This window comes from Arabidopsis thaliana, chromosome 4 (genome assembly GCF_000001735.4).
Source record: "Arabidopsis thaliana chromosome 4, partial sequence".
Classification (NCBI taxonomy): Eukaryota; Viridiplantae; Streptophyta; class Magnoliopsida; order Brassicales; family Brassicaceae; genus Arabidopsis; species Arabidopsis thaliana.
The window spans coordinates 18025475-18049978 of record NC_003075.7 but is presented as its reverse complement, the minus strand read 5'-3'; the positions used below and the strand labels follow the sequence as shown (position 1 = coordinate 18049978).

Sequence of the window (24504 nt, the reverse complement as noted above, 5' to 3'; positions counted from 1 at the left end):
CCTTTGCAGAGTACGATCTATAACAGATGGACGGGCCCGGCCTTTATACAACAATATGTTTTATTCCAATTACAAAGAGGCCCTCAAGTTTTGTGTGATATATTTTTCCAAATGTGAAAAAACTTAAAAACGCAGGAAGGACCGGGTATGATACGAAACGACATCGTATGAGATGGGTTCGATGGAGTGAAGGAAACACACGTAGCCCGATCGCCGTGTCAGTCACTTGTTGTGGTAAGGAAAGAACAAAACGCTACCGTATTCGTCCCCGGTCGCCTCTCTCTCTCTCTCTTTTCTTTTTTTATATAATATTTATATGTCTTCTTCTATTTTATTCATCAGTCGACGGACTCTCTCGATTTAGGGTTTTCTTCTTCTAATCTCTCTTTTCATCGTCTCTGCCCAAATTGGATCCCCTCCTTCCTTCTTCTTCCATCTCTCTTCTCAATCCCTTTGTTGATTTCCAATTCGTTTGATTCGCATCATGCTCTCTCAATAGCTCTCTGGGTTCGATTTGAGAGGTTCTTCTTCTCTGGCGTTTTCGACTAATTCCGGTGGCTAATTAGGGTTTCGTGCGAGTTTCAATTGGATCCCTGGAGTGAATTGATCTGAGTGAGATGCGAGCGAGTGTCCGATCAGAATCTTTCTGATCGAGCGAATCGGAAACTCGGGGTTTCTTCCTTTGTATGGAAACTCGGAGCCGCAAGCGGGCGGAGGCGACCTCAGCTGCCCCATCTTCTTCTTCTTCTTCTCCTCCTCCTCCTCCCTCTGCCTCTGGTCCCACCACCCGCAGCAAACGCGCTCGTCTTTCTTCTTCTTCTTCTTCCTCACTTGCCCCCACTCCTCCTTCTTCCTCCACCACCACCCGCTCTCGTTCTTCTCGCTCTGCCGCCGCCGCTGCTCCCATGGACACCTCCACCGACTCTTCTGGATTTCGCCGAGGCGGACGTGGTAACAGGGGAAACAACAACGATAATTCTGACAAAGGTAAGGAGAAGGAACATGACGTTAGGATTAGGGAGCGTGAAAGAGAAAGAGACCGAGCCAGAGAACAACTCAACATGGATGCTGCCGCCGCCGCTGCTAGGAGCGCTGACGAGGATGACGACAATGACAGTGAGGATGGCAACGGCGGTTTCATGCATCCTAACATGAGCTCTGCGAGCAGTGCTTTACAAGGCTTGCTCAGGAAGCTCGGTGCTGGATTGGATGACTTGCTTCCTTCTTCCGGTATCGGCTCTGCTTCTTCCTCCCACTTGAATGGAAGGATGAAGAAGATTCTCTCTGGCTTGCGCGCTGAAGGAGAAGAGGGAAAACAGGTCGAGGCTTTAACCCAGCTTTGTGAGATGTTATCCATTGGGACCGAAGACTCGCTTAGCACCTTCTCTGTTGATTCCTTCGTCCCAGTTCTTGTCGGTCTACTTAACCATGAAAGCAATCCCGACATTATGCTTCTTGCTGCCAGGGCTCTTACCCATCTATGTGATGTCTTGCCGTCTTCTTGTGCTGCTGTTGTACATTACGGGGCAGTTTCATGCTTGGTGGCCAGATTGCTAACCATAGAATACATGGACTTGGCGGAACAGGTTGGCTATCATACCAATACTTGAATCCTCGATGCTCCAGCTGCTTTTTTAAAAATTCTTCAGGGATCACACTTGAAATTTGATTCGTATTTATGTATGTGTTTTAAAACAGTCTCTGCAAGCTCTCAAAAAGATATCTCAGGAGCACCCAACTGCCTGTTTGCGAGCTGGTGCTCTTATGGCTGTGCTCTCGTATCTGGATTTCTTCTCCACTGGTGTTCAGGTGGGTAAATTTCTAACTTCTCTTTTATGCTACACTTACTCGTGTATCTAATGCACATGTTACTTGGCTTCTTGTAGCGCGTAGCACTATCTACTGCTGCCAACATGTGCAAGAAACTACCTTCTGATGCATCTGATTATGTTATGGAAGCTGTACCTTTGCTGACAAACCTACTTCAGTATCATGATTCGAAGGTAATTGACCTGCTTTCTGTTATAATATGGTACTAATATCTAGTTCCGCTCTTACCCCAGTCTCCTCCATAATCTGTTCGTATGATGGTAGGTTTTGGAATATGCTTCTATCTGTCTGACTCGAATTGCTGAAGCATTTGCACCGTATCCCGAGAAATTAGATGAATTATGTAACCATGGCCTGGTGACGCAAGCTGCGTCTCTTATTTCCACGAGCAATTCAGGAGGTGGGCAAGCATCTCTTAGTGTGTCAACATACACGGTAAGCGTAAAATCTTTATTGTGTTTTATTTATCCTTATACACAAGATGACATTTTCACCATATTGTGCACAGGGGTTAATCCGATTACTTTCTACCTGTGCGAGCGGGTCACCTCTTGGATTCAGGACATTACTTCTTCTTGGTATTAGTAGCATTCTTAAGGATATTCTGTTGGGTTCTGGGGTCTCTGCTAATGCATCTGTATCCCCAGCACTGAGCCGGCCTGCAGATCAGGTAATTACCTTTTCTGTTTAATACCTGACTGAAATAAGAATAGCTTAAATTTAGGGTACATTCTCTATTTCGGGCATAGTTTCCTACTTGTTTTTGTATTACCAAGTTTTACTTAGGTGTTTGTATAGTGTATTGATCATAGTCTATATACAGGTCTTATAATCTGTACTTATGTTGGAGTACTCTTATGCCTGTTCTGCTCTTATGTTAGATCTAGGTTTTTTATCTCATGGTCTCTAATTCTGGAATCTATAAATTTTGCTTTATATATTAGATTTATGAGATAGTCAACCTAGCGAATGAGCTCCTCCCTCCATTGCCAGAAGGAGTTATCTCTCTTCCTACTAGCACAAACGCTCTTGTGAAAGGTTCATGCCAAAAGAAATCTAGTCCAAGTACTTCAGGAAAACAAGAAGATATTCTAAAAATTTCACCAAGAGAAAAATTACTTGGTGATCAACCTGAACTTCTGCAGCAGTTTGGATTGGATCTTCTTCCAGTTTTAGTGCAGGTAATTTTTCTCTGCGTTGGCTACAAGATAATGCTCATACTACCTGCTGTTTTGTCTAATTATTCTTGTTTTCTTTTGCAACAGATCTATGGTTCTAGTGTCAATGGTACGATTCGCCATAAATGTCTCTCAGTCATTGGAAAGTTGATGTATTTCAGCAGTTCAGAAATGATTCAATCTCTAATTGGTGACACAAATATTTCGAGGTATGCTGTTTACGATATAAATTAAGTTTGACACGACAGTGTGTGCAACTTCTTACATTTTTTTCTTCTTATGTAGCTTCTTGGCTGGTGTCTTGGCATGGAAAGACCCACAGGTCTTGGTTCCTGCTCTACAAGTTGCAGAGATTTTGATGGAAAAGCTTCCTGAAACATTCTCGAAAGTGTTTGTGAGGGAAGGGGTAGTCCATGCTGTAGATCAACTTGTCTTGGTTGGTAAACCATCCCATGCCTCACCTACTGATAAGGACAATGACTGTGTACCCGGATCTGCACGATCTAGGCGTTATAGACGGCGCAGTAGTAATGCCAATTCCGATGGAAACCAGTCGGAAGAGCCTAAGAATCCTGCGTCCCTTACCATAGGGGCAAACCATAATTCCCTTGATACTCCTACAGCTAGCTTCATGCTAAGGGAAACAGTTAGTTCCTGCGCCAAAGCATTCAAAGACAAGTACTTCCCGTCTGATGGTGGGGATGTTGATGTTGGAGTTACAGATGATCTTTTACATCTGAAGAATCTTTGCACGAAGCTAACTGCTGGTATAGATGATCATAAAGTGAAAGGAAAGGGAAAATCTAAAGCCTCTGGGCCATTCCTTGGCGATTTCTCTGCTAGCAAGGAAGAGTACTTGATTGGTGTCATTTCTGAGATACTTGGCGAGATAAGTAAAGGGGATGGTGTCTCAACTTTTGAGTTTATTGGCAGTGGTGTGGTTGCAGCATTGCTTAACTATTTTTCTTGTGGATACTTTTCCAAAGAGAAGATCTCCGAACTTAATTTGCCCAAACTTCGCCAGGAGGGACTCAGAAGGTTTAAAGCTTTTCTAGAAGTCGCTCTTCCTTTTGATGGTAATGAGGGAAAGGTCCCTCCTATGACAGTTTTGATTCAGAAACTTCAAAATGCTTTATCGTCACTGGAGCGCTTTCCTGTTGTCCTTAGCCATCCCTCAAGGTCACTAAGTGGAAGTGCTCGGCTCTCCTCGGGTTTGAGTGCTTTGGCACATCCTTTAAAGTTGCGATTATGCCGAGCATCTGGAGAGAAAACACTACGTGATTACTCCTCCAATATTGTACTTATAGATCCATTGGCAAGCTTAGCAGCAGTGGAGGAATTTCTGTGGCCCCGAGTTCAACGGAGTGAATCTGCTCTGAAGCCGGCAGCGCCTATTGGCAATACAGAGCCAGGCACGTTACCTAGCGGTGCTGGTGTTTCATCACCATCTTCGTCAACTCCAGCTTCAACCACTCGTCGTCATTCTTCTAGATCTCGATCGGCAATTAACATCGGTGATACTTCAAAGAAAGATCCTGTGCATGAGAAAGGTACCAGCTCATCGAAAGGAAAAGGTAAAGGCGTTATGAAACCGGCTCAGGCGGATAAGGGGCCTCAAACAAGGAGCAATGCTCAAAAGAGAGCTGTTCTTGACAAAGATACTCAAATGAAACCAGCTAGCGGAGACTCCAGTTCTGAGGCATGTTACAGTGCTAAGTTTTTGATAACATAAATGTTTTACTTCGTTACTTCGTTACTTCGTTACATCATGATCTTGTGGTGTGATTTACTTACTCAACACAATCTTACTTGTATGCCTTGCAGGATGAGGAATTGGAAATATCCCCAGTCGACATTGATGATGCCTTGGTGATTGAAGAGGATGACATTTCTGATGATGAAGATGATGATAATGAAGATGTAAGTTGTCCTTTGGTTTTCTTCTCCGCGATTGTTGTTTTTGCTAACACCGTAATAGATATTGCATTTGGCAATAAAGCTTGACAGCTTTCATATTTTCGAATTATCTTGCCTTGTTGAGTCTGTTTTGTTGATAAGCCGAACTCACTTGGAACCTTTTCTTTTTAGAATAGACCAAGTAGATTTACTAGCTTATGCCCCTATTTCTCATATTTATCTCGCTGCTATCAATAACTTTGGCTTTGTACCTTACATGTGCTCTTGATTTTCTTTCAATACCTTCACAATCATATATACTTTCATGTCCAGGTTTTGGATGACAGTCTTCCCATGTGCACGCCTGATAAAGTCCATGATGTGAAATTGGCGGACTCAGTGGATGATGATGGTCTAGCAACCAGCGGCCGACAAATGAATCCAGCTTCTGGAGGCACTAGTGGAGCCGCAGCAGCAAGGGCATCTGATTCTATTGATACTGGCATTGGGAATTCCTATGGTTCTAGAGGTGCACTCTCCTTTGCTGCTGCAGCGATGGCTGGGCTTGGAGCTGCCAGTGGTAGAGGTATCAGGGGAAGTAGGGACTTGCATGGACGTACCCTAAATCGAAGTTCAGATGAGCCCTCTAAGTTGATATTTACTGCGGCAGGAAAACAACTTAGTAGGCATTTGACGATTTATCAGGCTGTACAGCGACAACTTATGCTAGATGAAGATGATGATGACAGGTTTGGTGGCAGTGATCTAGTCTCAAGTGATGGAAGCAGATTCAATGATATTTACACCATCATGTACCAGAGGCCAGACAGCCAAGTGAATAGGTTGTCTGTTGGTGGAGCAAGTTCTACCACACCGTCAAAATCCACGAAATCTGCTACTACCAATTCCAGTGTAGAATCTCAGTCACATAGGGCATCTCTTTTGGATAGTATCTTACAAGGGGAGCTTCCATGCGACCTTGAGAAGTCGAATTCTACATATAATGTTCTGGCACTGTTACGTGTATTAGAGGGTTTAAATCAGCTTTGCCCTCGTTTAAGAGCCCAAACTCTTTCCGATCGTTTTGCAGAGGGTAAAATTACAAGTCTAGATGATCTGAGTACAACTGCTGCTAAGGTTCCTCTTGATGAATTTGTCAATAGCAAACTTACACCCAAATTGGCTCGACAAATCCAGGATGCGCTTGCTTTGTGCAGTGGAAGTCTTCCCTCTTGGTGCTACCAGTTGACTAGAGCATGCCCATTTTTGTTTCCGTTTCAAACCCGGAGACAGTATTTCTACTCGACTGCTTTTGGGTTGTCTCGTGCATTGAATCGTTTGCAGCAGCAGCAAGGTGCTGACGGCAGTGGGTCTACAAATGAACGAGAGATGAGAATAGGGAGATTGCAGCGCCAGAAAGTCCGTGTATCCCGAAATAGGATATTAGATTCTGCTGCAAAAGTTATGGAGATGTATTCTAGCCAGAAAGCTGTGCTTGAAGTAGAATATTTTGGTGAAGTTGGTACTGGTCTAGGCCCTACCCTTGAGTTTTACACACTTCTAAGCCATGATCTGCAAAAGGCTTCCCTAGGGATGTGGAGATCAAGTTCTGGTGACAAGGTATCTATGCAAATTGGTAGAGATGAGATTGAAGACGGAAAACCATCTGCAGCTAACAGAGATATAGTTCTGGCACCACTTGGATTGTTTCCTCGGCCTTGGCCCTCAACAGCTGACATATCTGAAGGTGGTCAGTTTCATAAAGTCATTGAATATTTCCGCCTTTTAGGGCGTGTGATGGCCAAAGCACTTCAAGATGGACGGCTATTGGACGTCCCATTGAGTACAGCGTTTTATAAACTTATTCTTGGTCAAGTGAGTTTTTTTTTTACTACTAGTGTTTGTTTAGTTAAAAGTGAAATAGTGGTTTCTACTTTTTCACTTCTGTCGGCCTTTGCTAATAAGTTCGTCCTCTTTCATTGACTAAGCAGGAGCTTGATTTGCATGATATTGTATTATTTGACGCTGAACTTGGCAAGACCTTGCAAGAGCTGCGTGTTGTTGTTGCCCGCAAGCACTATCTGGAGGGAGTAGGTGGTGACAATAGCAGCACGATTTCTGATTTATGTTTACGTGGATGCCGAATAGAAGATCTCTCCTTGGAATTCACGCTACCTGGCTATCCTGAGTACATCCTGAGATCAGGAGATGAAATTGTACTGTCTTAGCTTACACCCCACCTCTTACTATTCTTTTAGAACATGTCCATGATTGCTGATGACGTGCTGTTTTGTTACAGGTTGATATTACTAATCTTGAGGAGTATATATCCCTTGTCGTTGATGCTACTGTCAAGAGAGGAGTCACTCGGCAGATCGAAGCCTTCAGATCTGGATTCAATCAGGTTAACAGTCTCGCAGACTTTCTGTCTCTTTCTTTGTCTATTGCCTTTGGCTTCTAAACATAATATAGAAAATTCTGTAGATTAGAGACTTGCATTTTTTCTTTTTAGGGCGGACCTTAAACTTTTACCTTCATTTGTTAACTTACAAAACCTTTCTGTTTCTGCACATAATTATCAGGTGTTTGACATAACATCTCTACAAATATTCACCCCTTCTGAGCTGGACTATTTGCTGTGTGGTCGTAGAGAGTTGTGGGAGGTGAATTTTTCACTTTTCAATTTCCATAACCAAGAGACTTGAATCCCTTAGATGTAAGAAAATATCATTTCTAAAACTTTCTTTTCTTGCAGGTGGAGACTCTTGCTGAACATATCAAATTTGATCATGGGTATAATGCCAAAAGTCCGGCAATCATTAACGTATGTTATCCATCAAGTTGTTAGATATCATATCTTTATTTATTCTTACCTTTCCTTTTGTTTCTGAACCGTTGATTACTTTCTGATTCTGATTTTCACCCCACCCTGTAGTTACTGGAGATCATGGGAGAACTTACAGCAGATCAGCAGAGGGCTTTCTGCCAATTTGTAACTGGAGCTCCTAGGCTTCCTCCTGGTGGCTTAGCTGTTCTGAACCCAAAGCTTACGATTGTGAGAAAGGTAAAAAAACTTTAAATCATTTGCAAGTCATTTTTGTAATTTAGCCACCAAGGATATGTTAGAAGGCATCTATGTGTGGGCAAGGGCTTTTGCTCTTTTTTTCTAAGAGCAGACACGTATTGTGGTGTTTGTTTGCATTGGCAAGAGTTATTCAGATGAATTATGTCTTACTGTCGTGAAGTTGTTAATTATTGGTTTTGCATGGGATTCTAAAATTGCATGTGTCTTTGGCTGGTGCAGCACTCATCGACCTCAAGTGCAGCAGCCAACGGAGCAGGGGCTTCGGAGACAGCAGATGATGATTTGCCCAGTGTCATGACTTGCGCAAACTACCTTAAACTCCCTCCTTATTCTACAAAGGTGAGTCATGTCTTCTATTCTTCTTGAGTCCATGTTAGTGTGGTTGTTGGTGAGCCTGAGGAGTTGTATGTTATTGAAACAGGAAATCATGTACAAGAAACTGCTCTACGCCATCAACGAAGGGCAAGGATCGTTCGACCTCTCATAAGCAACATATGGCTGTGTTTCTTCCTCCCCTCTCTTGTACATTACATCGGAAGACTGGTTTTGATTTCTCTGCTTTTTTGGGTTTTTATGATCTGACAAAGCCGAAGATACCCCAAAATCCAGGTGACTACTGTTGTTCTCCCGGAGACTTTGTAATGGAGGGGATATAGGGTTGTGACTTGTGATGTAAATTTTGTCTTTGCAGGCTCTGCAGAAGGCGCCGCCATTATTGTGTAGATAAAGAAAGATGATAGGCTTATCTTTTCCTTCCTTTTTTTTTTTTTCTTCTTCTTCTTCGTTTCTTAGATTCCCTCTATGTAAAAGATCGATCATTTCATTTGGTCGGTCAAAACTATGGAAACTCAAGTTCGATCCGTCTCAGAAAACTAGAATATGGACGGCACTTTGAATATGTTTAACAATGAGTTACATATATAGTTTAGCTTCATTATATAAGCTCTCTTATTACATCACAAGTCACATATTTGTCTTAATCTACTTGTGTAATTTAATGCTATAAATAAATATTATGATATTGCAGAATTGTGATTTCGTTTTATTCATCAGACGCCTACCTAATACAATCTATGCGAGTAATTCCCAATCTCTGGAATACTATCCCATTCATCCTCAGACAAAGTATGCAACTTTCTCGTCAAATCCACAAACTGCCCAGAAACTTTAGGGTTGGAGGCTCTGTAATTCTCGATTTCTTGCTTGAGCTTCGCTTCTCTTCTGTCTTTCCTCCTCGAATCCATCCTCCTATCAATTGCGTCCCAAATAGCATCAGCCTCTTTGTCTTGGTCATCACTCTCGGCATTAGCGAACAATCCGGCATCATGCCCTTCAAAATCATCAAACTTGTGATTCACGTCAGCGTTTCCATCGCCATTAGCACGAGCAGGACCAATATCGGAGCGGGTAGTAAACCCTGCAGCCCCACGACCCAAACCAGCGACATAGTTTGACGGAGGCATTAAATTGAAGCGGGGCTGAGGCGGAGCCGCTCCACCGATTAGAGGGACATTAACAACTACCGTAGAGAAAGGGCCAAAACCTAGATCCGACACCAGGGCAGAATCGGAATCAAGACTAGGGTTTCGGAGACAGAGCGAGTAACAAAGGAGAGGTTGGGGAAGATGCGTGCGTTGATGGACCAATTGTTCGATTCGAAGGCAGAGATGGTAGTTGCACTAGGGTTCACATTAATCGACATGGTCTTCACGTTGGGAATCGAGAGAAACACCATCTTCTATTCGTTGATTTGCTTACGAGATTAAACGAAACCCTAACTCACAATCCTTGAGCTTAAAGCAAAACAAGGAATCCTAACTGTAAAAGGAATTTAGCAAAACAAATTACATAATTAGTGGTTTATATTAAGCTATAATTAATTGAACAAAAGATAACAAAAACCACATGCTATAAATTACTAATTAAATATTTGTTTTTTTCTAATAACAAAAAAGAGTTTAAAAACTCCAAGACTCAAAATAATGAGAAGTAGTCTTGTTTACATATCTTGATTTTTGTTCTCCATATCCTTTGTATCTTTGTTCTCTTTGTCTTCTTCTTCTTCTTCTTCATCATCATCTTCATCGTCCTCTTCCTCTTCGTCTTTATCTTCTTTCTTCTTCTTCTCATCTTGTTTTCCTTCTTTCTTCTCACACTTGACTTGCACTGCCAATGTCTTCACTATCTCCGGACACCCTTTGTCCCCAAAAGTCTCCCTCGCTACTACTATGGAACAATAATTCCTACCCAAACACTCCTGTTCCATAAATTAACACAAAGCTATCAACTATATATATAAAAATGACTCAATAACTAAGATGCTTCAATCATCACACATTACCTTCTCGACCACCTCCTTTGACTTAGATGCAGAGCACTTCCCCATTGTGAAGTTACCACAAGTTCCTGTCGGATCTCCGAAGCTTGCAAATTGTACTTCCACCATTTGTTTCTCCGGTGGACACCTCATCACTGCCTTTAGCCTCATATCTTTGCTTCTCGAAACTATCTTTGGCCCTTCTCTCTTCCACGATTTCACCGATACTGGGTAATCCTCCCCGACATTACTACAGATTGTGTCTCTATTCACCAACACGAAATCAATAGACTCTAACTTCACCCCTGGTTCTTCCTCGAGAATCACCAGCATGTTCTTCTTCTTCTCCCCCTTCATGAAAGATCTCGGTATATGGTACCTGTCCACCATATATATAGGGGTTTAGTCTCTAATCAGTTTCTTGTCCCGCAAGTCATATCTATAGAAACCTACTCCGTTTGAGTTGGCTCTCCCAGTGGAGAAAGGAAAGACATCCAATATCTCCCTACGCCAATTCCATTAACCCAAATCAATCCCTTCCCCATTGCTTTCATCCTAATCGCGACCGCGTTCACTCCCTCTGGTGTCTCAAAGTAGGTCTGTGAATCCATTGATTAAGACAAATGCGTAAACATCTTATATATTAAGAAACGTTTTATTGAGTTATGTGTTTACCTTGTACCACGTAAGAGGCTTACGTTTACCATCTTTCTCCCATTTCACCTTCTTAGATCCTTCCTCTGTGTACACCTCTTTCTTTTCACCTTCCAAACCGGCCTGCATTAACCGGATTAAACTTCATTATATCCCAAACCAAGATAGAAAAATGGTCTATTATATTGGTCGCATGCATATATATACCAAGTGTCCCCATTCATTGTTCTCGGTCAAATCTCGCGTTCCTGACTTTAAACCGATGATTGAAATAGCACGTGGACCAGCAAACCTGTGTTCCATGTATGATCCACTGTCCTGAAACATTATAACTAAAATTTTTACTCTGTTTGGTGTGACAGATATAATCTCGATCTTGATTGTTTAACTCACTGGTAATCCGGTTAGTACACCCAAAATTGAAATGCGATTATCTCCGGTTTTAAAGTTCACTGGTTTTGCAAACTCGAAACTCTTCATTTCATGGCGTCCATGTGCTTTCCCTACCAAAAAATTAGCAAACAAAAAGTTAAAAACCTCTATGTGTCTTATATCCCCTTAATTTTAGTGTTAAAGTACCTGCGTACTCTCCGTTAACGTAAACGATCAGTGCGTGACCAAGACTCGCTACTCTCAGTATAGTCTTCAGACCTTTTTGGTCTGGAAAGTCATCTTCGTCAATCTTTACGCTGTTAGCAATGGAATCAACTTACAAAGTTTCTCTATAAAGCTTAAAAGACCAAAAACAAAATGTTGCTTGCGAAGGAAGTTATACCTTGTGGTATACCAAGCATAATCTGTTTTGTCTTTAGTTAAGTAATAAAGCTCCCCCGGAATCAAAGAATCACCGTCAAGTAAGGAAGGAATATTTTCACTAAACATCTCAAATTTGAGACCTTTGCTTGTCTTCTCTGACTTGACAAAATCTCTCCAACTGTGTTGGGCTACAATCTGTTTCAGAACAATGCGGATAAATCAAACATTATGGTTTTCTTTAAACCAAATCGAACCGGTTATTTCTACTCACCTGTGCAGTATTGTAAACGACTGTTTTACAATCCGGTAAGATGCTGATAGAACGAGACGGTAAAACGTAATCTTGACCTTTGAATTTAATCGTATTAGTATCTCTTGTGTTATTGTTCGATAAGAAAGCCGCACACACTTTTGTCCCTGGCTGCTCGTAGTACCTAACCTGCAAAACCAGTATTGAATCGTTAAGCTCCGGTTTACAAAAACCGGATAACATAATTTTTGGTTTAGGTTACCTCGGTATCGGGACCAAGTGTCTGGGCGCGAAGTTGACCCCAAAAAAGTGCCTTCTTGCACAATCTAAGTGCTCTGTGCACATGTTTTAGGTGACCGTATTTTGGAGCTTTCTCCAAACCTATAAAATAACCGTCAACTTGTGATTACGACCCAAAGCTGGTATGGCTTAACTTTTGGGTTCTGGATGTACCAAATTCGTCAAGTGGCGCATCGTCATAGTAACGAGTGGTAACGAAATGAGCAGACGTGCGTCCGAAGTTTGTTCCGCCATGGTACTGTACAGAAACAAAGCTCAATCTATGTAAACATGACGCATATAAAAAACATGATTTAAAAGTACCATGTAGTAGTTGACATGGGATCCGTTCTTAGAGAAGTATCTAGCGACTGAGAATGCAATATCTTCGACTGTTCTCTGTGTTGGAGGATCCCCAAAAACTCGAAACCTAAGAACAAAAGAAACCAACGTAAGATTGTAGTTTGTGTTGATCATGAGAGTTTGATGTGTGGAGCGTACTGAGTAGTCCAATTCTCGGTCCATAAGGAGGGCTTATCGTGTCTGTTTGGTCCTGGGAAAGTATCTCCGCAATGCCTTCCATTACAAGCATTAATCAGATTGCCAGGAGCATCGTTTTGTTTGCACATAACCCAGGGGATTCCCAGATTCATTGACTCCACCAAATTTGCTGCCCATTTTATATACTTCTCTCCATTCTCCTTGTAGGCTAGCTGAACCGCGTTGTACTCATTCTCTATCTGCCATTTATTTATGTAATCTTAGAGATTTCAATGTTTCTGCTTTCACAAGATGGATGATGAATGTGTAGTATATGTGTACCTGTCCCAAGATGATGGGACCTCCTTGTGAAGCGAACAGCTTCTCTTCCTTCATCATCCCAAGTATTTTCCTCACATATCTCTCTGTATGTTCCTTAAAAGGTTCATTATTTGTACGGAAGTAAACATCTGGGACCTCGCGTAGCCAGTACGGCAACCCTCTGAAATATGAATTAGGTTAGCATCTCTTATAAATGAATTTTTATGGTTTGAATATTTCGTACCCGTGGTTCCATTCGGCTTGGATAAAGGGTCCGAGTCTGAGAGTGACATAGAGACCTTTCTCGTGGATTAGTTTGATGAATTTCACCAAGTCAAATCTCCCCTTGAAATCATACTGAACCATTTTAAGGCAAATGATCAAATCACCCAAAAAGAAAAAAGAAGGAATGATCTTAAGAGAGAATTGAAGTCGATGATACCTTGCCTTGTTCAGGCTCATGGACATTCCAGAAAACATAAGTTTGGATGGTGTTAAGTCCCCCAATTCTAGCTTTGTCAATGATACTGGGCCACATCTGCAACAAAACCAGAATCCGATCCATGAAGTGAAATCATCTTTTTGATTGGGTAATAATAAAAACAGAGTAGACGTGCTTACGTGAGGTGTGCTTCGAGGGTAATGAACAGAACCAGAGAAAAGAAGCTCTCTTTTTCCATTTATGATCAATGAAGTTCCGCTCAGAACCGTCGTATGTTACTCCTTTCTTCTTTTTCTCATCATCATGGCTGCTTGCCTTGGAACAGAGCGAAATTACAAGTAGAATCGCTATCAAGTATCGTGTTCTCGACTTCATCCTAATTCTACTTGATTTGCTCATCGATAAACACTTTGATACATAAATGTTACAACTTGTATTATATTGTTCCCTTGTTTTAAGGATGTCCTAGGTTAAAGAGGGAAGCTCGGAACCCTTGTTTCAACTACTCTCTCTATTTTAATTTAATGGTTTTCTTAACTACAACTTGATCCGCATTTGAAGCTTTCTTCACAATTACAAACCATAAATGAAAATAATTTAATTTTGGGTAGAAATATTTATTAACATTAAAAGTCTTTGGAAGAAAGGGAAAAACACATATTGCAATCATAAAGTGTAAGGAATACAGACCAAGGAACTAAAACCAAAACAAGAAACCTACCGTTATGGTATTAATGTACAAAACAAGACATTAAATTAAGCCATAACAAATTGAAACAGTAGTAGTCCATATGACATCACATGACCACACAAGCCGCCGGGTTCTCGTCGCTAAATGCAGTGGTGTAGCGGACCTCGGTGGAGCTAGCACGAGCCAGCTGCGACACTCCGGGGTCGTCGACTCTTCGGACATAACCGGAGGGTGCCTTCTTGTCGTAGACACCGGCAGCGTAAGGATGAGCGACCACGTCGTAGGGCACATATGGCCAGAGCTCGACTTTCTTGCCGGTCCTGTGAGACATTCGAGCCACCACCTTGTTGGGATCGACGTAGCCGACTACAGTGACTTTATGGGCTTTGGGCTCCAACGTCACAGAAGACACACCCTTCATGCCTTCGACAGAACGCCGCACTTTCCGCTCGCAACCTTCGCAGTCCATTTTCACTTTAATCTCCACCGTCTATCCTCATCAAGCAGTCGACACAAAACGACAAAATTAGCCTACTTTAAAAATATCTAAGAAGAATAGTAAATGTCCACAATTGAAAGACTTTAACCATATCATCATGACTAGTGAGAAAAATTAACGTGGTTGGTTTCCCCGGAAATTAATGATTTTATATAGTATTCCTGACAGCGAGAAGAATACAAATCCCGGTGTAAAATCTAACAGATGGCTGTATCAACTTATATTTCAGATTAAAAGAATCTATTCGGTCGGCGTTAGGAAGGAACATTAACTCAAAACAAAAACTGCTTCAAATAAAATCCCACTTATATCATGTAACAATTTGGATATACTTCTTCAGATAAAAAAACACAGAGATATTAAAAAAGATCTGAAGTAAGAAAGGTAACACAAATTAGCCAGCCAAAACCACAATAATAAACTTGCTAATGGCAGTCTATTTATGGAACTATAATATACGAGATCTACTAAGTAACACTCAAACTTTCCTAGTAACCATCGAAGCTAGTTTCTACTAGACTCATTCATCATAACTTTTCAACGAATTATTATGTTTGTTTTTTTGCAAACCAAGATCTAAGTTATCAGCTGAATCTGCTAAGATAAGAAAAGGAAGAGGGAAAGTACCTGCAACTGTTTGCGCTTTTTAATCTTGTGACCATGAGAGCAGTCAAACATTTCAGAGACATGATCAAGAACACCCATTTCTTCTTCTTTTTATTCCAGAAAAGGAAAAACCTGAAGAACCCAGGAGAGTTAAGAACTTTCTTTAGGAGGAGGAGGAGGAGAGAGTAGTAGAGCAGAGAGTGAAATCTGTAAAAAAGAGGGGCAAAAGGGAAAGTGGAGGTGTAAAGAAGTAAATGATGAATTGGGAGAATATATATAGGCATTATTGTAATAAGTAATACAGTATGTATCTAATTAAGTGAATGATGGATGGGTCACCTTTCTTTTCTGGTCCCAGCAGTTTCCTAGTCGCCGTCTCGATTCTTCTCTTCTTGCTAACGGTTTCCTAATTTCTAGTTTTTTTTTTTCGGTTTCTTTTTTGGATTGGCTTAAAACATTTCTTCATTCCAATTCCATGAATGAAAAAAAAAAGAGTTGTAATTTGTAAGAAAAAAATAAAATTACAATGGATAATAAAATTTTCTGTTTTGATGATGACTGAGACTGATCTTGGGACAAGAGTCGTGCGTTAGATTTTCTGCTGCTTTACTTTTTTTTTTGTTTAATAAATAATAATAAAAAAAATATATTCTTGGTGCATGGGAAGAAAGTAAAGAGAGGAGTTATTGTTTTTGGATAATCGATGATGACTCGCAAAGTCACACCGACGTACCGACCTTGATGACCAGATTTGTTTATTTTATGAAGCCCACTCCAAAATTTGGTCTAGGCTTTCTAATGGATTTTTCTGAGGCCCACTTACTTACCATTTTATATTTTTGGCGATTTTTTGACAAAAATCAACCGAGTTTTAATTCCATTTAGATTTGCAAGACTTGCAAGTAGAACCATCTGGATATCTGGACCCCCATGGGATTCAAGTTCATATATCCGAAAATCCCATCATCAATTATAGTCTTAAGCGATGAAGATACAAAGGTTTGTGGAAATTAGTAATGAGTGAGTAATGACTAATGACACAATCCGAATTCAGCAGTAAATAAAGTGTGCGTGGAAGAAGAAGAAAATTAACGATATATGCGTGTATGTATTGTTTGCAAATAAAATATGCAAATTTTCAGTGTTGAAGCGGCGAAACCGAGAAAAGTTTTACAAATAATTTAACAAATGTTAGTACTGTATTTCACAAATTGAATTTGAGAATATTAAACGAAAAAACGTTTTTGCTTGAGAGAGAGGCGAATCTGATTCTTGTGAGAGCTTCCAACAAAGTCTGCAGGCTCATCCTGCGGATCCCTTCGTTCCCAATTTCTCTTAGGCAGGTGAGAAATATTTAATTTCCCCATACTTACTTTGAGATTTGATATTTCCAGTTGCGTCTGAAAATCGATTGACCTACTTTGTTTGTGTGTGTGTGTTCACGTATTTACCGGATTTGGGGTTCCTCTGTCCGTACGCATTTTCCCACAAAGTTTGTTCCTTTTTTCTTTCTAATCTCGTGTAGGTATCCCTTCATTGGCGAGATCCTTGTTTTCTTCGTTGGGGAACAGATTGCCCAAACTGAAGTCTCTCTCTCTCTGTTATGGCTAAACAGAGACCGGCGACGTTGTCAGTCTACCTCTACATTCCCAATATCGTTGGTCGGTTTTTTGCTACTTCCTTTCTTCTGTCTTTAAAAATTTCATTTTTTTTAAACCATATGAGATTAGTGTTGTTACATGCAAAATTGGCAGGGTACATGAGAGTTCTCTTGAACTGCATTGCCTTCTCTGTGTGCTTCTCCAACAAGACACTCTTCTCCCTCTTGTACTTTTTCAGGTGACTTTATCCTTGTGGTACCAACATCATGTTCTTCTCCTTTTTTGATCTTGTGTGTTTGGTGCTTCTTCTTTCATATGTTAGTCACTCTTTACCCAATCTTGTTTCCAGTTTTTGTTGTGATGCTGTGGATGGATGGTGCGCTCGTAAATTTAACCAAGGTGCTCTTTTCATTCTCCCCATCTCTTTTCTTAGCTTCAACTAACTCATTACTTATGCTTCCTCTATGATCCTGACATTGATTAAATATGACATTTCATGTCATTGTCTCATTGATCAATATTTTTAGTCCCATACACAGTTTATTCTTGTTCTACATTATCAGAAACGATTGAACGTAACACACAACTCTTTTCCTTTCAGTCTCTACATTTGGAGCTGTTTTGGATATGGTTACAGATAGGTGAATCTTCCGCTACATATTCCCGAGTTTCAACTTGCTCATTCTTTTAATCTCATTTAACATTTTTGTCATATATTTTGGGGTCTGCGCATGGTTACAGAGTCAGCACAGCCTGTCTTCTCGTGATTCTCTCCCAGATATACAGGTGTCAGTGTTCTCTACTTCTTTACACTGACATCTCCGTTTCATGGACTTATCTGGTTTTCTACGTAATCTTTGTTTAACATGTAGTCTTGGACTTTCACAATTACAAACAGGCCTAGCTTGGTTTTCCTGTCATTGCTGGCTTTAGATATCGCTAGTCACTGGCTGCAAATGTACAGGTACTCTTTGTTGCTACATAAAATCTTCATTCAACTTCTTAGATGTATTGTTCTTGTACATAGCAAACCAGGAATTTAATACTTGATTCGCAGTACCTTCCTATCAGGGAAGACCAGCCATAAGGATGTGAAAGATAGCACGAGCTGGCTCTTTAGACTCTATTATGGAAACCGGATGTTCATGGGTTATTGCTGTGTTTCCTGCGAGGTAATTGGATCATTGATATCTGAGCTACTTAACTTTTTTTCAATGTATTTCTATTGGGAGATATTGTAAACACAGAGTTTCTCAAATAGTCAAATGACTACAGGTTCTTTATATAATCCTTCTTCTCATAGCAACGAACCAAACCGAAAACTTGATGAACGTGAGCTTCTCTTCTATTCTCTTTCCCCTTTAATCTCTTGAGCTTTTCCTACTGCATTATTCATGGTTCCAATTGTTTTCAAACCTCAGGTGGTAGTGAAATCATTGATGCAGATTTCACCGCTCTCTTTACTCTTGGCTTTGAGCATATTTGGTTGGTCCATCAAGCAGATCATCAATGTGATTCAGGTAAGTCTGATTCACAACTATTCAATCCCTCTAATAGACTAGGCATCTCTAGTTCTTATTGTGTCTTTTTTTCTGTGGTCGCGTGTGTCAGATGAAAACGGCTGCAGATGTTTGTGTCCTGTATGACATAGAGAAACAGCATAAGAAGCCTTGACGTTATGTGCCCGTGAATCGTGTTTAACTCTTTTGTTTCATGTTGTGTACGACACTGTACATACGGATCCATCTTGTTTAGTATGTAGATAAACTCTTGTCTTTAAATCCATTCACTATTTTCAGAAATTTCATGTCTTCTAAGTTCTTTAGCACATCATGTTTTGATTGCAACCATAAAACCCCATCTCTGCTAGCTAGAAAAACCAAAACAAAAGCATAAGGTTGATCAAAAGACGTTCTCTAACAAAGATTCCCCCTCAAACTTTTCCACCTTGGAGCTCAGAAACGCCAAGCGTTTCTCCAAACGCGCTCGCTTCATCTTCAGTTCTCCCAAACGCCCTGCCATTTCCATGACTCCTTTACGAAAGTCCTTTGCCTCCTTCTCCTTCAATCTCACCTCCTCCTGTATCTTCTTCATTTCTTCTCTTTCAAGCAGCATATCCCGTTCACGCCCTTCCTTCTCCACCACCGTTGTCTCGTGTCCATCATAGTGGTGGGCCGCTTCAAGAATCTCGTTCAGGATCTCCCTGAGCCAACCAGCTCTGATTTTAACAGACTCTGCGTCTATAACAACCGATAGCATTTCCAACACGCGTGCCTGCTTCAATTTCTTCAGGGGCGTCGATTGGAGTTCAAGAACCACCGCGGCTAGAGTCTCAAGCGAGTAAGATTTTGTGCGCAGTGACTGAAGTTTGGAACCGGACGCTATGTCTCCATGCTTGTCCAGGATTTTCTGCAGAGTGGACGAGACGCTCGCTCTGACCTTGTAGCTTCCTACAGAGACATACGACTCTGAAATCATTGACTTCATTTCCTCTCCTGTTTCGTAAATCTTTAACGCTTTCATGCATTCGATCTCAGATGGAGTAAAGCTATGGCATTCGACAGGCAGCTGTAATGGCTCCTTCGATTGTTTGTCTAGTGGTGTACGGGATTTTTGGGGAAGCATCTGCAGGAGAGATGAAGGAAAATTTCTTGTGATTATTTGAGCAATACTCTTCTTGATAAATAGAGCCATCCAAGAGTGGAAAGTTATTCTTGTTGATCAGACTCATGTTTCTGCGGTACTAATTAAGATAAATGACAGATGCTAAAGCAGAGAGACAGACCAATACCGTAATGGATCTTGATGTCAGATTTTCTTGAGGGGACAAAAGAATATCGGGATAAAGTATAACGCATTTGTCTCTGTCTTTAGTGTACACTGAATCCGCTTTATTAGCATGATATTTGGATGCTTGAGCAGCGTAATGATAGTTACCACCGATGTTGAAGGATGTTGGCTGAGTTTGGGGGATATGAGGCCGAGTTTCACCTTTCTGAGGTGATTTGAGACCAGCACTTTCAAGGGATCTGTGTGGTACCGGCTGAGTTTGTGGGATCCTAGACCTGGGTGGTTCAAGGTAACTTCCTCTAGGTTCTGGAGTCTTTGAGCGTGGTCCTTGGTTTCTTGTCCTGTGTTCTGATTTCCTTGGCCTAGTATCAGGACTTAGAGGTGTCTTAAGCCGAGTCTTAGATGGCATTTCATCAAGAATTGGAGCTTCACCTTCACGGTGATCGATCTTCACATCGAAAACAAGAGCCAAAATAAACATCCAAAAGATGTGCACTTAACAAAGTTTATATAGATAACACTGACCGAGAATAAATGCTCACCCTTGATGAGAAACAATCTTTCTTGCAATACACAGCGAAAGAAGGCGACATGGGGAGCCAATTGATTCCCGGGGCAGTTTCGTTCCCATGTAAAGTGGAACGTGGTGTGGGCAAGTTTGCATTGAAAGAGTCATCGGAGGAAGAGAAGGAGGGGGACTCGTCTGACTCATCCATTCTTTTTCCGTAATAACTCGGAAGTGGTGATCTGTTTCCCGCAATAACACGAACCGGACTGGTAAGAGGCGTTTCCTTGCTACAAGCTGGTTTACCAAAGCCTTAGACAAAGAGACAAAGTTCCACAGTTTCTTTAATCTATATAACAAGTACAGTCATCTTGAAATGCAAACAAAATGAGAAGCTTCTTACCAAACCGTTTTTTCTCCTTCTTGGGGACATCTCCGGAGCTTATTCTCTTGAAACACTGATCGTGGCACTCGTGGTAGGGATTTCCTGAGTTAGGACAATCATGATGTACTATTCCAGACATGCCACTACCCTCTCAGAGACTTGGAGATCAAAACTTAGAACCTGACTAATTAACAGAGAAGCGTATATCTTTCTCTCTCTCTCTGGAAAGATCCTCCACACGAAGAAAGTGAGAAGTTGTTATAAAAGTGAGGGTTTACGCTAACAGGAAAAAAGCAAAGAAGTTTACAACCAAAGACAGAGTCAAAAGGTTTCAGAGGAAGAAGGAAGGAAATTGAGATGGATGATTGTGATGGAATGAATAGGTCTGAGAACACGACACAGAATTGACTTGAAGGATTCACGAAATGAGGAAATTTCAGAAGTAAAGAACAAATTGTTGAAATCTGAGGCTGAAAGGAGACGGATGTTTTGTTTTTTCTTTGCAATGCATACAAGAGACTGAGAGAGTACTGCTATAGTTTGTTTGTTTGCTATAACAAGTGTTGACCACCAAGTCAATCAAGTTTTGATATCACAGAAGATATAAACAAGAGTAAAATGCACATACATAAATATATAGCTTGAAACACACGCATGCATATTATTACAATGTATTGAGATGCTTGACTCTGAAACAATCTACGCTTCTGCAATAGCTGACCTTGACTCTCAACATTCAACATAAAAGCTTTTTAAATCTTTTTAAGAATTACACTAATGGCCCCAAACTTTAAATTTATAAACATTTCATGTCAATAGAAAATAATTGAATAATGAGATCCAAAACGGAAGAAATTGGAGACGGAGCTAAAGGTGGAGAAGGACGGCTTCTCCTTGGAATTTGTGGACTTTGGACTGGAAGAGGTCGAGATTCTTGTTCAATTTCGAACCTTTCATCTCCAGCTGCCCTAGCCTCCCTGCGACCACCGTCACCTTCTCTCTGCATTCTTTGATTTCCTTCTCCCTCTTCACCAGCTCCGCCGTCATCTCCTCCATCTCCCCCTTTTTCGCCGTCAGATCTCTCTCGCACACCTCTTTCTCCACCTTCGCCGTGTCGTACTGCCCGAAATACTCCACCGCCTCCGCCAGTTCCGTTACCGCTGTCTTTAGCCACGACACGTTGATTTTCACCGACTCCATGTCTTTCACCACCGCCGCGATCTCCGCCACGCGCGTTTTCGTCAAATCCCTCAGAACCGTCTTTTTCAGCTCCATCACCACAGCGGCTAGGGATTCCAGGTAATAAGACCGAGTTGCCATTGCTTGCAGCTTCGAGGAGGCTGCGATGTCGCCGTGCTTGTCGATGATCGCCTGCAGGGTTTCCGACACGCTCTGCCTCACTCTGTAATTCGCGACGGATACGTAAGCCTCGGATATCATTGATTGACTCTCTTCCTTGCCGCTTTCGTAGTTCTTGAGTCCTCGCATTTTGGTAATCTCCTGCATTGTGAAGCTTTGTGACTCGTCAGGCAGCTCCGGCGGCTCGAACTGCTTGTCTTGCTCATAGGTCTCGGCCGCAACTATCTGGTAGTTGTGGTGAACAGGCTGCAGGTTTAAAGCATTGTCATTTCTTTGTTTTTTAGGCATTTCAGAATCATTAGTGACTGTGAGAGAGAGAGAGAGAGAGTTGGGAAAGGATTCACACCGTGCTGTTCTCGGATACGATCCTGGAACGAAGTGGGCTGCGGATTTCTGGATAGAGGTAGGTGGAGTGATTATCGTCGTCGCTGGATGAATAGTATGGTCCATGAACGGGACTCGGAGGAGCGCTCTTCTGGTGTATTAAGTCGCCATCTAGCTCATACATTGCCTCGAAATCCTCGTTATCCTGGTGGCTTCTACGATGGTCAGGCTGCACAATTAGAGAGAAAATTCAATATATGTGACTCACTGTCAAGAGGACGTTTTTTATCACTAGGAAGAAGCTGAAACAAAAACAATGAGCCAGACTTAAGATTTTTTGAGTACCGTTCTGTATGGTTGTGGTGGTGGTGGTGAATGGCTTGCTGCTGGATGCAATGGGCTAGGTGGAGAGCTGTTTCGTGGTGTTACATCGTCATCTTGCTCATAAAAGTCCTCAATTTGCTCTTTACCATGGTTACTACGTTGATCAGACTGCAGCATAACAAGAACATATTCTATTGTCAGTCTAAGTGACTCACTAGAAAGAGAATTTGATTTACTTATCCCCAAAAAGAAGCCAGTATCGAGTTTTTGAGTACCGACCGTTTTGTATGCTGCTGGATGAAACGGGCTCGGTGGAGAGCTGTTTCGCGGTGTGACATCACCATCTTGCTCGTACAGGTCCTCAAATTGCTCTTTATCATAGTTACTACGACGATCAGGCTGCAATTAGAGAGAGAGAGTTTATGTCATCTATGTGGCTCATCGTGTACTCAAGAATCACGAGCAAGACTTACCGTTCTGTATGGTGGTGGAGAGCGGCTTCCAGCTGGATGGAATGGGCTCCCTGGAGCGCTATTCTGCAGCATGGTGTTGGCCTCAGGCTCATACATGTCGTAGTGGTCTCTGCGGCGATCAGGCTGAAATCAAGCATTTAAAAAGCAATGCATTCTATTTAGTGATTGATGGGTTTGAATACGAAGCAGGTCATCAGAAGTTTAGGTTATTAGTACCGTGTGGAATGGAGATGGAGAAGGGCTTCTGAATGGGTGAAATGGGCTCGCATTGCTTCGGGTATCTGCTTCATACATTCGATCCTGGTGTTCTCGACGATACTCGGTTGATTTCCTAGGACGTTCAGGCTGCAGGTTTAGAGAGAATGGTATCAGGAAACAAACGGTGGAGACAGTAGAAGACTCGAATCAGAAGAAGCAGAAAGTACCGTGCGGTTTCCAGCTGGATGATATGGGCTGGAAGGAGCGTTGGTCTCTGGCTCATAACTCATGGCCTCCATTCTTTCTCTACCGTGGTCTCGACGATGGTCGGGCTGCAATTGAGGAGAAGGCAAACACAGTATTAGATACGTATACTACGTTTGTTTCAAATAAACTCAATTGGTTTTGGGGAATGAAACAGGGGATAGATGAGTACCGTGCCGTATCCATACACGGGAGGCCTAGGGTGGGAGTTGGGGACGCGTTCAGAGGCAGGCTGTTTCCAGTATGGTCTTTGTTCATTGGACATGGGGAAATCGTACTCTGTTTCGGCTCTTTTGTTTGAAAGATACGATGGGGGCGGGGATCTAGCGCCGGGGGGATGAGCAGGGCTGCCCGGAGTGCTCTTGCTGACAGTTTTCTTGCCAAAGAGTCCTGAAGAGAAAGTTTGGATATGCTAAGAGGATGATGATAGTAAATACTAAATAGGATCAGTTTGAGAAAGTCTAGTCTTTCACCATCCCCAGCGAGAGTTAAACATTCCGGCTATTATCTTAGATTCCCAAAAAAGGGAGTTACCTGATGATTTTTTGCTATCTTTCTTAGCTTTGCTTGAAGTGAAGAAGTCCATATTGGGTTGAGGCAAAGGATGGGATTGAGAAATGATCTGTGGTTAGACCGGAACATAAGAAGGCATGCAAATTAGTACCTTGGTTGTATAGTAATTATACATATGTTAGGAATTCATAAGAGTGAGTACCTTGCTGCTGGAGGATCTAAAGTTGCCGGAGAAGACTTTTTGGTTCGTTTCGTTTCTGTTCTTCAACGCGTCATACTACGACTGGTATATATGATTCGATAGATATAATGGAGTCAGAGGCCCCTTTAAGTCTGTGTATTATGGATATTTTTATAAACAAGAAAATGGCAATTGGAAAAGTCTACGATAACCATTCATTTGACTATTGACTTATAAATTATTACAAACAAACAAATTCCTAAAGATATAACAATATTGGTCAGACTCAGATCTAAATCACAT

General features: G+C 41.6%; 6 protein-coding genes and 2 long non-coding RNA genes across 20 annotated transcripts; 4 read left to right on the top strand and 4 right to left on the bottom strand.

Moving 5' to 3' along the window:
* Positions 1-278: 278 nt before the first annotated feature.
* On the top strand, positions 279-9356 carry KAK (HECT ubiquitin protein ligase family protein KAK). 3 transcript variants are annotated; one of them, NM_001342508.1, is made up of 18 exons: positions 279-1586; positions 1699-1809; positions 1887-2003; positions 2095-2265; positions 2339-2500; positions 2775-3011; positions 3096-3217; positions 3294-4707; positions 4833-4928; positions 5238-6779; positions 6896-7120; positions 7204-7308; positions 7487-7567; positions 7660-7728; positions 7840-7968; positions 8209-8328; positions 8411-8598; positions 8681-9356. In NM_001342508.1, the coding sequence occupies exons 1-17, from the start codon at positions 687-689 to the stop codon at positions 8474-8476; spliced, it is 5667 nt and encodes a 1888-aa protein (NP_001329354.1). In that variant the 5' UTR covers positions 279-686; the 3' UTR covers positions 8477-8598; positions 8681-9356. The 3 variants fall into 3 exon arrangements, with proteins under 3 accessions (NP_001329354.1, NP_849567.2, NP_195572.2); NM_120021.2 differs by having other exon boundaries at positions 727-1586; positions 3294-4653; positions 7849-7968; positions 8681-8948; NM_179236.3 differs by having other exon boundaries at positions 8411-9356.
* Positions 9051-13923, bottom strand: BGAL14 (beta-galactosidase 14; the record flags this gene model as incomplete). Of its 2 annotated transcripts, NM_001160820.1 has the most annotated exons (18): positions 9051-9567; positions 9993-10246; positions 10331-10685; positions 10760-10905; positions 10982-11083; positions 11168-11278; positions 11354-11463; positions 11540-11649; positions 11748-11911; positions 11988-12155; positions 12229-12347; positions 12420-12504; positions 12570-12675; positions 12747-12985; positions 13068-13227; positions 13291-13403; positions 13489-13584; positions 13660-13863. In NM_001160820.1, the coding sequence occupies 18 exons, from the start codon at positions 13861-13863 to the stop codon at positions 9051-9053; spliced, it is 3159 nt and encodes a 1052-aa protein (NP_001154292.1). The 2 variants fall into 2 exon arrangements, with proteins under 2 accessions (NP_001154292.1, NP_195571.3); NM_120020.4 differs by lacking the exon at positions 9051-9567 and having other exon boundaries at positions 9863-10246; positions 11736-11911; positions 13668-13923.
* Positions 13924-14056: 133 nt separating this feature from the next.
* On the bottom strand, positions 14057-15848 carry FP6 (farnesylated protein 6). 2 transcript variants are annotated; one of them, NM_001342507.1, is made up of 3 exons: positions 15624-15848; positions 15306-15491; positions 14090-14669 (listed from the first exon to the last, which is right to left on the bottom strand). In NM_001342507.1, the coding sequence occupies exons 2-3, from the start codon at positions 15381-15383 to the stop codon at positions 14286-14288; spliced, it is 462 nt and encodes a 153-aa protein (NP_001320160.1). In that variant the 5' UTR covers positions 15384-15491; positions 15624-15848; the 3' UTR covers positions 14090-14285. The 2 variants fall into 2 exon arrangements, with proteins under 2 accessions (NP_195570.1, NP_001320160.1); NM_120019.3 differs by lacking the exon at positions 15624-15848 and having other exon boundaries at positions 14057-14669; positions 15306-15616.
* A 531-nt stretch (positions 15849-16379) lies between these two features.
* Positions 16380-18700, top strand: PIS2 (Putative CDP-diacylglycerol-inositol 3-phosphatidyltransferase 2; the record flags this gene model as incomplete). Of its 4 annotated transcripts, none has more annotated exons than NM_001342506.1 (11): positions 16383-16627; positions 16778-16945; positions 17039-17123; positions 17235-17284; positions 17487-17526; positions 17627-17671; positions 17784-17849; positions 17943-18057; positions 18161-18217; positions 18307-18405; positions 18497-18559. In NM_001342506.1, exons 2-11 carry the CDS (start codon positions 16888-16890, stop codon positions 18557-18559), a joined length of 678 nt encoding a protein of 225 aa, NP_001328583.1. In that variant the 5' UTR covers positions 16383-16627; positions 16778-16887. The 4 variants fall into 4 exon arrangements, with proteins under 4 accessions (NP_001328584.1, NP_001328583.1, NP_001190955.1 ...); NM_001204026.2 differs by having other exon boundaries at positions 16393-16627; positions 16810-16945; positions 18331-18405; positions 18497-18642; NM_120018.4 differs by having other exon boundaries at positions 16395-16627; positions 16810-16945; positions 18497-18700.
* Positions 18646-20783, bottom strand: AT4G38560 (phospholipase-like protein (PEARLI 4) family protein). 2 transcript variants are annotated; one of them, NM_120017.2, is made up of 4 exons: positions 20584-20783; positions 20218-20492; positions 19677-20123; positions 18646-19510 (listed from the first exon to the last, which is right to left on the bottom strand). In NM_120017.2, exons 1-4 carry the CDS (start codon positions 20702-20704, stop codon positions 18788-18790), a joined length of 1566 nt encoding a protein of 521 aa, NP_195568.1. In that variant the 5' UTR covers positions 20705-20783; the 3' UTR covers positions 18646-18787. The 2 variants fall into 2 exon arrangements, with proteins under 2 accessions (NP_195568.1, NP_001078512.1); NM_001085043.1 differs by having other exon boundaries at positions 19671-20123; positions 20584-20781.
* Positions 18816-19084, top strand: AT4G09715. Its single transcript, NR_142300.1, has one exon. It is a non-coding gene; the product is annotated as an other RNA (long non-coding RNA).
* Positions 20784-21067: 284 nt separating the features above from the next.
* AT4G38550 (phospholipase-like protein (PEARLI 4) family protein) lies at positions 21068-24344 on the bottom strand (the record flags this gene model as incomplete). 5 transcript variants are annotated; one of them, NM_120016.6, is made up of 10 exons in its annotated part: positions 21068-22170; positions 22271-22477; positions 22594-22740; positions 22852-22971; positions 23046-23168; positions 23262-23390; positions 23471-23575; positions 23680-23897; positions 24042-24129; positions 24223-24344. In NM_120016.6, 9 exons carry the CDS (start codon positions 24091-24093, stop codon positions 21433-21435), a joined length of 1839 nt encoding a protein of 612 aa, NP_195567.2. In that variant the 3' UTR covers positions 21068-21432. The 5 variants fall into 5 exon arrangements, with proteins under 5 accessions (NP_195567.2, NP_001328679.1, NP_001328678.1 ...); NM_001342502.1 differs by lacking the exon at positions 24223-24344 and having other exon boundaries at positions 24042-24093; NM_001342501.1 differs by lacking the exon at positions 24223-24344 and having other exon boundaries at positions 21139-22170; positions 22594-22971; positions 24042-24093.
* Positions 21215-24392, top strand: AT4G38552. The gene has a single exon (NR_142409.1). It is a non-coding gene; the product is annotated as an other RNA (long non-coding RNA).
* The last annotated feature ends 112 nt before the right edge of the window (positions 24393-24504 follow it).